Consider the following 11,868-nt stretch of genomic DNA (forward strand, 5'->3'; position numbering starts at 1 on the left):
CTCTGTTTACACAAAAGAAAATTTTAATTGGTGTCTACTTTCTTGTTCTTTTTTACTCAGAAAAAAGTGAAGCATTATTTATGATACATTTTTAAATTGGCACTATATCATAGAAAACAGCAGACATGGTTAAACACTATTTTAGTGACTTGTTTCCTTGTTTATAATGAGAAAAAGCTCCCCTATAATAACATTTCTAAATATTGACTTGAGATTATAAATATATTAATCATCTATTATTATATGATGTGCTACTGAAGCACAAAACTTTTTACAAAATATAGCTTAATTGTGTAAAAGGAAGGAGAGAGAGAAATGTAGCCAAGTAACCAATATATCAAACTGAAAGTAGCGATTTGTAGTGCAGTTTCATTTATAAAGAAAAGAGAAGACTAGAAGATCAATAAAAAGGCATACAGACAAAGATGGATCCATGATTGTCACTGCTATTCACATTTTACTCCTTTCAGCCACACCTAGTAGAACTCTACTGAATTAGGTCTGAATGCAAGTAGTAACTCTCTAAAAAGAACTAATAAGACAGAGCAAATGATTAGTCATGTCAACTTAAAACCTCAACTGTGGTAAGGGCTACTGATACCAGTGACTTGAATTTAGTGTCAATTACTCAGGGAAAGCATAAGAGAAGAAGACATGTCAGACCCAGTCCTTTGGTTCTCTATGTCAACTTTTCTATGTAACCATGATAATTAATTATTAATCCATCATTCATAAATGTATTTAAATTTCTTTTGAACCTATTCTTAAGTTAGGCCATAATCCTAAATAAGTTTCATAATTGTATTTCCTGTGAAAGAGTAATACATACTTTTATTTATTTGGTCCTGAAAGAGACCCAGGAGGCCCCCAGAAGGTTGGGTTGTTATGGAACTTGGTGAAATCCCCAATCAATATTTCCATATGTCTCATTATGATAGATTATGTCAATGTATATAATCTTGTTCATTCTCCTTCCTTATAAAAGTCTCTCCAACATCTTAATAACCTTAGCTATTTTTCCTTAGATGCTCTTCATTTAAAAAAATATTTTACTATATTTGCTTCTAGAGGTCAATTTCAACACATCATAAATCTCTAGCTATAAATATACTGAGTTTAGAACTCAAGATACGCATTTCTCTCTAGAACTCTTCTTGATAAGGCCCAGAAGATTTTTGGCATTACTCTGGGCCAGTGTCTTTAAGAAAATAAGGGGTAGATTATCTTCTATTTTAACTAGGTTAAAGAGATACAGCTTTCATTACCCTGCTACATGCCTGTGCTTGTTTTAAGCATATTTATTGCTTTTATTCCATATGTTTTTCTGACATTATTTCTGTAGGTTTAATGTTTTTCCCACAAGGAGGTGCTTCATGGCACATATCTCTCCATATTCTATAATAAGGTATAGTTCCTCAGGGAAGACTTCTGTACCTACCTCCTTACCTCTGCTCTGGCACCACGGCTGTTAGAGTGAATCTCTCCACTGTGCTTATATCATGTAATGGGAACTACACTTAAGCTACTGAATCTAAATGCAAGAATTAGATTTTTTTTTTTCTGTAAGAAGGAATGCTGGTTGTTGAATAACTGCACAGTTTGGGAAGCTACCTGAAATTTCAAGTCTATTAAAAATGTGTTTTGAAGTATTGATAAGAACTAAATAAAAATCCATAGCTCTTTATTATTAGGAATAAGAAATGTTAAATACTGAGCAAGACTTTGGTCTATGTTGAAAAACAAACAAAAAAATAATTTACCCAACAATCCTGGGACAAAACAAGCTATGAGCTACAATCCATTACTAAGTTGTCAAGAAGTTTTATGATCCAATTTTTCTTTTTTATATATTTAATCACAGTGAAGATATGTGCTGAGTCATGCCTTTTAAATTCTCTGGGCCTTAGTTTTCTCTTTCAAAACTTTAGGAGGTTTAATCAGAAATCTTCAAATTACTTTAGAACAGATGCTTCTAATCTGATTTCTCGACAGCAATTTAATATCTCTTTCTCCACAAATCTCTTCTTCTGAAAACTGTTCAAATATCAAAATGATGTTTTTAAATATTAATGTGAAAGTATTTTTACTACTTTAAGCACTCATATTTATCTCTAAATTACTTTTAAATATTCTTCAAATGTCTAACTTTTCTGAAGACAAGAATTTTTCTTCAAGTGCTTGGGGTAATGCAAAAGGACCAATACTTCATTGAATTTATCTTATGGCCATGCTCAGAGGGCCTCAATCATAAGATCCAGTCTCCCTACTTAGTGGCTACCACAGAGGCTTACAAAGGGTCAGAGCATAATATTCGTACATAGAATTTCCATTCTTTTCTTTTTATGGAGACTTTAATGTTTTCAAATAAAAACTGATTTAAAATTTGATCCCCAAACTTAAAATTGTGATAAACTGCTCAAAGCATATGGAGGGCTTCATTAAAATTTAAAGATTGAAGAATGTAAAAGAATGTAATTGAAATATAATAACATAATTGTAAAACCGAAGAATCTAACCTTTAAACTACAAAATTTACATGTATAAATGGATAAATAATAAACACATTTGTATATTTTGGTAGTGAAATTATGGATGACCTTAAAATATTTTAAGTATAGATCACTTTAAGTTTTAAAAATAAATATATTATGTAATATACATGACTTGAACATTGATATCTAGTGCTCTATGGGTATATGATAAAGAGTTAAGTGAAGGAATAAATGGATGGAGGATAGATGGATGCATTTTTATTGTGGTCTAAGATCATATATCCTGCCTTAGATATATGGAGATAAAACTTGGCTTTCAGGCTCATTTTGTCAAGCTAGTACCAAGCAGGACTCATTTCTTTTACTTCTGCTGACTATACTTTCAAGTTTGTCATAATTCTCTCTGGAGTAAGAACCCAAGTCACCTTATCAATAACTTATCCATATACCTAGAACACAATTTAAAAATAATGACTAGAGCAAACCAAGAGATACCAGTTTGAAAGAAATACCAGAGTATATGAGATTGATGGTTGAGGAGGCTCAACCAATGACACTATGAATAGCAGAAGGAATGCTGGTTGTTGAATAACTGCACAGTTTGGGAAGCTACCTGAAATTTTAAAGGTTTGTGAACAGTGAGGTCTATAGGAGTTTACAGCAAATCCTTTGGTAAAAAGTCCCTAAACAACAACCGCTAAATCTTATATATTGTTACTGATCGTCTGCTATTTTCTAGGATTTTCGATTGAGTTGAAAGTATAAGCTTTAGTTTATTTAAAATCAATAAAAATAAATCAGAGTCTGAGTTTAGCTATAACTGGTTTACAATGAGAAGAATAGCTCCGAGAGAGAGAGAGGACATTTGTAATGCTGCACATACAGGGAATCTATATGGGTCTAATATTAAGCCATAGAAAAGTTTTCTTTTTTTTTGATTCATTTTGTTGATGTGTGTAGCCTTTCAACAAATATTTGTATTAGTCACACATACCAGTGCAATTAGCTGGTATATAAGGGGGTAGTCACAAATGGTGTAGATCTGAGTATTTTATAAGTAATTCTGAGAAGCCCTGTCATATTCTCTGAACTTTAAATGTATTTGGTAACCAAGACATTGGAATTTACTGTTCTGATATTATGGAATCCATTACATGTACAGAATATATTGTACAGTGCTACTATTATATGCCTACAATTAGGTGTCACATATGCTGGCACTCAATTTCTAAGTCAGAAAGACAAAGTTTATGTCTACCTTCTGCTTTTAAGGCATGCATAAGGGAGAAGCTTACTTTTAAAAAAGGTGGTGAAAATATAAAGGATCTATGGCTCTTCAAACAAAACTCTGCAGGTCTGGCACTAATGTAGACACAGCCATGGATGTGGCTTCAGGGAAAGATTGAAGTAAAATTGTTAGCTCTGATAAGTATTTTTGACTTAGAACTACAGTTCTGGCTGAGATAGTGTGAGAACTGTGAGAAGCAAGATTTGGCAGCATCTATCACATTACTCCCAGATGCTACCATAGGGGTGGTTCTTGTGGTTTGGAGTCATTTCAATGTAAGCAATGGAGGGCTCCTTTTCTGGCAAATGATTTGGAGGTTTGAAGGGGGAAGATAAAACTGTCTGCATTCACTTTGGGTACAGATAAGGGGCATTTCTTTACAAGAGGCTTTTTAATGTTGGGTCCTAATTTGCATTCTAGAATAACTGAAGTTTAAATAAACCTTAAACTTGATTATTGAGCCTACCACAGTTTACTAGTTTATAGTATGTTAGGACGAGGTAGCTCTTACTATACAGACTGCTGATACCTTCCCACTGGGCCTCTATAGCTTGGTCCAGGCCCACTTCCTCAGGGAAGACTTCTGTACCTACCTCCTTACCTCTGCTCTGGCACCACGGCTGTTAGAGTGAATCTCTCCACTGTGCTTATATCATGTAATGGGAACTACACTTAAGCTACTGAATCTAAATGCAAGAATTAGATTTTTTTTTTTTTCTGTAAACAGTGTCCATCCAGTCAGATACTAAGTAGAAATCTCTTCAGGTTCTATATCAGGTTTGAATTACTACTTTACACTTATTAACTGTAAATAAAACTTATAGAGCTAATGTCTTAATCAATCCAAGCTTAATTTTCTGGGGTTGATATAAAGATTAAATATAAATATAAAACGCCTAGTAAAATGCCTGGCATAGAGAGTAATGAGCTTTCTACATTTACCTATTTTATGTCCTATTACCAAATGTTGAGACTCCCTGTGGAGGCTTACATGACTTCTTTCCCTCTATACACACACACACACACACACACACACACACACACACACACACACACACACAGAGAGAAATACATTTCATTGGTAATTCAGAACCATTTGCAATTTAGGAGAAAGCATTAGATCTTAAAGAATTAGAAAAAGGAAAACCTTAAATATAAAAAGAAAATTTTAAAGACCAAGTATATATCTATGAATAACATGGTAGTACTATGTCAGACTCTTATTTTATTATTTCATACTGATTTTTTAAATAAATTTTTATTTTTCAATTATTGTTGGCATATATTTTATTAGTTTCAGATGTACAACACAGTGATTAGATATTTATTGTCTTACAACTTACAAAGTGATCGCCCCAATAAATCCGGTATCTATCTGACAATATATATAGTTATTACAATATTATTGGCTATATTCCTTATGTTATACTTTACTTCTCATAACTATTTTATAAATATCAATTTGTATCTCTTAACCCCTTCCTCTTTTTTATCTACCTCTCAACTCCCTCCCATCTGACAACCATCAAAATGTTCTCCATATCTATAAGTTTATTTGTTTTGTTTATTTTGTTCTTTAGATTCCACATGTAAGTGAAATTATATGGCATTTGTTTTTCTCTTTCTGACTTAACTCCATTCAGCACAACACCTTCTAGGCCCATCCATGTTGTTGCAGATGGCAAGATTTCTTTCTCTTTTATAGCTAAATAATATGCCATTGCATATATGTACCACTTCTTCTTTATCTATTCATCCATTGATGGACACCCAGGTTGCCTCCATATTGGCTATTGTAAATAAAGCTGCAATGAATATAGGGACGTACATGTCACTTTAAAGTAATATTTTGAGTTTCTTTGGATAAATACCCAGAAGTGAGATACTGGGTCTTTCTTTATCTCTTGTTATAGCCTTTGTTTTAAATTCTATTTTGTCCAATATAAGTATTGCTACCCCAACTTTTTGTTTATTTGTTTCCATTTTCATTTAACATTTTTTTCCATCCTTTTACTTTCAGTCCATGTGTATTTTCTGATCTGAAATGAGTCTCTTGTGGGCAATATATGTAAGAGTTCTGTTTTCTTATTCATTCAGACACCCTATCTTTTGATTGCATCACCTAATCCATTTACATTGAAAGTAATTATTAATAGATATATAGTTATGGCCATTTTATTATTTATATTCTTTATCTATTTTTCTTTTTTCCTGTTTAAGTTCCTCAAATATTTCCTGTAATACTGGCTTGGTGGTGATGAATTCCTTTAGCTTTTTCTTGTCTGGGAAGCTCTTTATCTGTCCTTTGATTCTAAATGATAGCTTTGCTGGGCAGAGTAATCTTGATTGTAGGTACTTGCTTTTCATCACTTTGAATATTTTGTGCCATTTCCTTCTGGCCTGCAAAGTTTCTGTTGAGAAATCAGCTGAGTCTTATGGGAGCTCCCTTGTAGGTAACTAACTGCTTTTCTCTTGCTGCTTTTAAGATTCTCTCTTTGTATTTAACCTTTGACTTTTTAATTATGATGTGCCTTGGTGTGGGCCTGATCGGTTTCGTCTCATTTGGGACTCTCTGCTCTTCCTGGGGTTGTATGTCTATTTCTTTTGACAGGTAAAGGAATTTTTCCATCATCATTTCTTCAAATAGGTTTCTAATTCGTGGCTTTCTCTTTTCCTTCTGGTATCCCTATGATGCCAATATTGTTATACTTGATGTTGTCCCAGAGGCCCCTTAAACTATACTCATTTTATTGGATTCTTTTTTTCTTTTTTGCTGTTCAGATTGGGTGTTTTCTGCTACCTTATCTTCTAAATTGCTGATTTGATCCTCTCCGTCATCTAATCTACTGTTGATTCCTCCTAAGGTATCCTTCACTTCAATCATTATAGTCTTCACTTCTGACTAGTTCTATTTTATGTTTTCTAGCTCTATTTTTTGTTTTTCTAACTCTTTGCTAAAGTTCTCACTGAGTTCTTCTACTCTTCCCTTAAGTTCATTGAGTATCCTTACAACCAGTGTTTTGATTGCCTGCTTCAATTTTGTTTAGTTCTTTTTCTGGAGCTTTGTTCTGTTCTTTCATGTGGGACATGTTTCTTTGTTTCCCCATTTTGTTTTCCTCCTTGTGTTTGTTTCTATGTATTAGGGAGGACTGTCTCTCAGTCCTAGGAGAGTGGCCTTATGAGATAGGTGTCCCGTGAGGCCCAGTGGCACAGCCTCCTTAGTTGCCTGAGTTGGGTGCTCCCGGTGTGTCTCTTGTGTGGGTTGTTTGTGCCTTCATATTGTAGTTGAACCTTGGTTGCTATTTGCATGTCAATAGGAGGGATTAACCCTTGGGCTGATTAGTTGTGAGAACTGGTCAGTGAGTATAGTGGAGAAGCTGTTGTATTGAGGCTGACCCTACTAAGCAGGATTCGCTTTAGCAGGGCTCTGGTGTTGCCCTCTCTGCCCTTTGGGTGTGTCATCCTCAGATGTGGCCCTGAGTGTGCTTCAGTTCAGACCAAGCCGGCCACTGGACATCAGGCCGGGGCCTCCTGGGAGGGTCCCCACCTCAGGCCAAATTCAGTCACAACCTGTGCCTTGCCCAAGGCCACCTGGAATAAGCCATCAAGAATCTGAAAATGGCTGCCACCCATGCTGGGCTTGAAGGTGCCTCGAGAAGCCAAGCTATGAACTGAGGTTGGCTATTGCTAGTGCTGGGCTTGGGACTGCTCCACAAAAGGTATGGGGCATGTCGAGGCCAGATGCTGCTTGTTTGTCTTGTGAACCTTTGAGAGATTTTAGGAAAGTCTACTGCATGAGCCAAGAAAGGCTGTTTTTATGGAAAAGTCACTGGGAGCAGCTTGGGTGAGTCCACAAGTTAGGTGGCCTGGGGTCTCAGGGAATCACCAAGGCAGAGCAAAAGGTGTTAGCCAGGTTGATGGAGACTCAGATAAGATGGTCCTGCATCTGCATGCCTGGAGGAGGAACAGTGGCCTCTACCATCACTTCTGTTTGGGAGAAAGCTGCTCCTCCAGCCCTTGCCCTAAAGTCAGACAAATCAGTTTCTTCCAGCATGTCCCTAGAGACTTTTCAGCTGCTGCCCTAGTGCTGGAACTCAAAGTAAATTAGTTAGTAGGTAATCTGTGGACTGGCCCTTTAAGAGGAATGCTTGGTATGCCAGCAGCCCTCCGTCTCACTTGGCCACACTCAGCCACACTCTTCGCTGATTTTTACATCTACCATGTGAAAATCACTAGGAAAATCACTATAATTTCATATGTAATATATAATTTCACTTATAAGGGCAATAGTTGAAGAGGGAAGACATAGGGACAGCTCTGATTGTCTAAGCTTTATACTCAGGATATTTAGTCTGTGGTCAGGCAACTCAAAAGGCAGAGTAGAACAAAGGTGGTCACAGGGCATGATAGTCCCATAGGAAGGAAATGCAAAGAGAAACATTTCAGGTGCCTAAGAGAGGCCAACTGAACACTGGAATAAATAACAGCTTTATCCAGAACTCTTATGTACAAAATACAAAAGCAAAAATAACCTTCTTCAAAATATTGTCTTCATTTACTACATTATTTCATTAAATAAGTGAAAGATTTATTGAGCATTTATTCCATCTCAGATGCTATCTTTACTGATGAGAACTGAAAGAAGAATAAACCAGTGTATTTTAAAAGCTCACAGCAGTCTGAGGACAGAACTATTAAAAAGTTAATTTTAATACAGCATAATGTATATTCATAGTATTTTTGTGGGAGCAAACAAAACGACACCTAACTTGGTTAGAAAGAATTGCTTGGGATTCTTTATGAAAGCGACAATAGTTGAGATTTAAATAGAATGAAGACTTATGCCAGGTAGGGGATGACATGAGCAAAGACAGGCACTATGGCAAAACACACTATGTAGTGTGGGGAACTATAGGCAGTATTGCTGGAGATTAAGTTCTGAGTCAGGGAGTGTAAAGACATCTGGCTGGGTGAGTAACTTGATATTAGAGCAATATAAGATGTCATGTTAAATAGCTTGGATCTTTTCCTGAAGGAAACAGTGAACAACTAAAGGTTTTCTTAAGCAAGGAAGAAATGTGATCACAACTTCATTTTATATATACGTAAATTTGAGAAAAACAATAACAGAAGCAGAAGGACCAGTTATGAAACTACTACAATTGTCCAGGTGAGACATGATGAAGATTCATACTAGTGGAGTGGTGGCACCTGTAAACCAGAGTTTGGTACTGGATTGGATGGGTGTAGGAAATTATTGCAGTAACTGAGTAATCGAAGATGACTCTTAGGGTTTCTTGAACTCAGAGGATTTTAGAGGAGAAACAATTTCGGGGAAGGACAAAGTGTTCACTTTTATAAGTGGTCCATTTAAAGTGCCCTATCCTTAAAAGAAGATATCTCATAAGCAGCTATAATTAAATGAGAATAAAGCTTTGGGGAGAGATCACAGCTTAGAAGTAGAAAAGTTCAGGTCACTGATTGATGTACTCATAGCACCTGAAACCTTGAGGGTAGGTGGAATCACCTATGTATATGCCTTGCATTGTGAAAGAGCACTAGACTGAAGGCAGTACCCTGGGGAAGAAGCAGAATTTAATAAATGAACATTAAAAAAAGGAGCCAGTAAAAGAGAAAGGAAACAAATGGCCAGAGGTATATGAAGAACACCAGGAGATGAAAGTGTTCTGAAAGCCAAGAGTGGAAAGATCTAAACAGGACTCTCCAAAATAGACCCACTCCAAAAGTTAATGCTTTCTAATACCTTACTGTTAATGTTTTTTTTTTAAATGACAATGTTAATAATAAGCAAATATAATTTGTTCACAAATTCCTTTTGATTCTTCTAATTTTTCATTTCTTTACTTCTCCCACCCCCATCCTCCTCATACTCCAGCGTGTGCTATCAACGGCATGAAACATGGTTACCCAATTGTAAGAAGAGGCCAGTAAACAACATGGAAGATGGGGAGGAGGAGAAAGTTATAAATGAGAGCTTTAACCCTCTCTAAATTATATATGGAAAGTAAACCCTATTTTAACTTTCTTCCCCTTATGTCAGGTTTGATTATTCAGTTTGTGGCTTATCCCTATTCCACTTTTCTTTCCTTCTGATGCTTACTCTTAAGCAATTTTAGAATTTGTTGGTACTTCTTTAGGGACAAGTGGAGAACAGAAAATAAATTCAATTAAAGCAATATACTTATGTAAATGGTGCTTATATTTTTATATGAAAACTAAAAGCCAGATATTTAAAATGAGTATCATGTTTGTTTTGACTGCCAATCCAAAGAAGACTGCCACCACTACTGCTTCTAGTAGGAGCCAAGCATAACAAGAAACATAAGCAACCAAAAACTCACACACAAAACAAATCCTAAGGAATGTATGCAGAAGCTAAATAAACAGTAGAGGTCACCAAACACATTCTCTGTCAGGAAAAGGTGAAATAAATCTATGGAAATAGAGAAAACACCTGCCAATTTCAAATAATTCAACTCCAGGAACTGACTGTGATGAGTTTACCTGCTGATCCTAGACAGCCACCAGTCAGACTTTGTGTGCTCTGATCATTAGCAATAACAATTTCAAATTGGATATAGTACAGAACTTAGCACACAGGGATTATAATTACAGTTCCAATTTTGAAAGTGTCCTTGTCCTATTTGGAAAATAGTGATCTGTTTGTGACATTCTGAACTTGGGAAAAGCAAAAAGAAATGTTATGCTTGAGTCTTAATGCAATTCACGTCAAAAATCTCTATTGCTTTTGCTGAATTGCTTCTGAAATCTTCAGTAACTCATTATCTGGCAACTATCTCTATAATATGGAAAGAAGAATCCGACTGGTGTTTTGAGAGAGTTTTAACATATCTGTTCCATCTTAAGATTTCGGGCCCAGGACTAATCCCATCTACTACATCAAAACCAGCATCAGGAAAATTCTAGGGTATTATAGTAGAAGTTTTAGCTGGGAAGGCAAAAGACCAAAGCTTAAAGTTTTACAAAATTCTCCAATAATGGTTCAGGCAAAGTCCAAAGAACCAAACTGAGGTGTCATAAGGTCCTAACAAGTATATAGGCTTAGCAACAGAAAATATGGTAGGCTATTGATACTTAGATTTCTAAGCAAAGAGAAATTTGGTGCTTAGAATGCTGCTGGGCTCCAGCACTACAGCAGTCTTGAAGCTACTGGTTGGCAGGAGCTGGGTTTGTCCATAGACCCTATCAGGTTGCCCTGCTACAATGAGGACACTGAATGGCTCAAACACAGGCCGATCCAGGTGCTTAACAAGGCCCAGCTCTCCCCTGGTCCCCAGCTGCTCTCCCAAGACTGCCGGGACACTCCAGCCTTCTCTGGGGCACGCACAGCAGGTGGTCATTTGAGCACACCAGGAACAGCTGGATGAAATGCCTGAGCTGGGCTTCAAAGAGGAGATCCTGACGAGCCGGCTGGCTCCTAATGATTTTGAAGATTTTGTGACCCAGTTGGATGAAATCGTGGTTCTGAAATCCAAGTGCATCCAAAGTCTGAGGAACCAACTGCAGCTATACTTGTCTGGCATAGGCTGTCCGAGGCCCCTAAGAGGACAGTGGTGTCTTGGAGCCTGACTGATTCTTGAGGACTGAAGTCTCAGAGGTAGAGATGAGAATAAGATGCAAGAGCAAGCAATGGCCCAAGAGCTTGCCAGATGGACAAATTTCCAGGATAATTAGGGAAATATGTTTATAGCAGAATTTTAGTTACATAAACTGAGCACGAGTGAGAAATGTAGGTTTAGGAACAACTCGAGGTCGCTTTATCAGAATGGAACTCAAGAAGGAAGTGGTTGTGGTGACTCACCTGCTTGCTCAGAGCACTAGTGCTTATTCAGCTGAGCACAGAGGGCGCCATGGACTTACAGGGAGATATCGTTGGAGAGAGGGTCAAAGCCAGATTCACTAGATACGGAAGTGCCGGTGGTATCCATTATTCCCTGTTGAGCCCTCCCCGCTCCCAGTGCTCTTAACACAGCGCCACCATAGCTGTGACATCATCAAACTGGATAACAGAGGTCGCTCTGCCCAAAAGATTCCCTGAAACCCCGC

The 11,868-nt window shown here is 36.8% G+C and overlaps 1 protein-coding gene across 17 annotated transcripts in view; it reads right to left on the reverse strand.

Annotated features, from left to right (window-relative positions):
• FOXP2 (forkhead box P2) overlaps positions 1-11,868 on the reverse strand; it is a 244,700-nt gene that overhangs the window by 189,083 nt on the left and 43,749 nt on the right. For 3 of the 17 annotated variants that reach the window (XM_006910612.1, XM_006910609.1, XM_006910610.1), the window contains exon 2: positions 6,729-6,734. The exons of the other annotated variants lie outside the window; for them this stretch is intronic. In XM_006910612.1, coding sequence (XP_006910674.1) covers positions 6,729-6,734 — 6 coding nt within the window. The remainder of the gene's footprint in view (positions 1-6,728; positions 6,735-11,868) is intronic. 17 annotated transcript variants of the gene reach the window in all.

Source organism: Pteropus alecto, unplaced genomic scaffold, assembly GCF_000325575.1.
Source record: "Pteropus alecto unplaced genomic scaffold, ASM32557v1 scaffold22, whole genome shotgun sequence".
Taxonomy (NCBI): domain Eukaryota; kingdom Metazoa; phylum Chordata; class Mammalia; order Chiroptera; family Pteropodidae; genus Pteropus; species Pteropus alecto.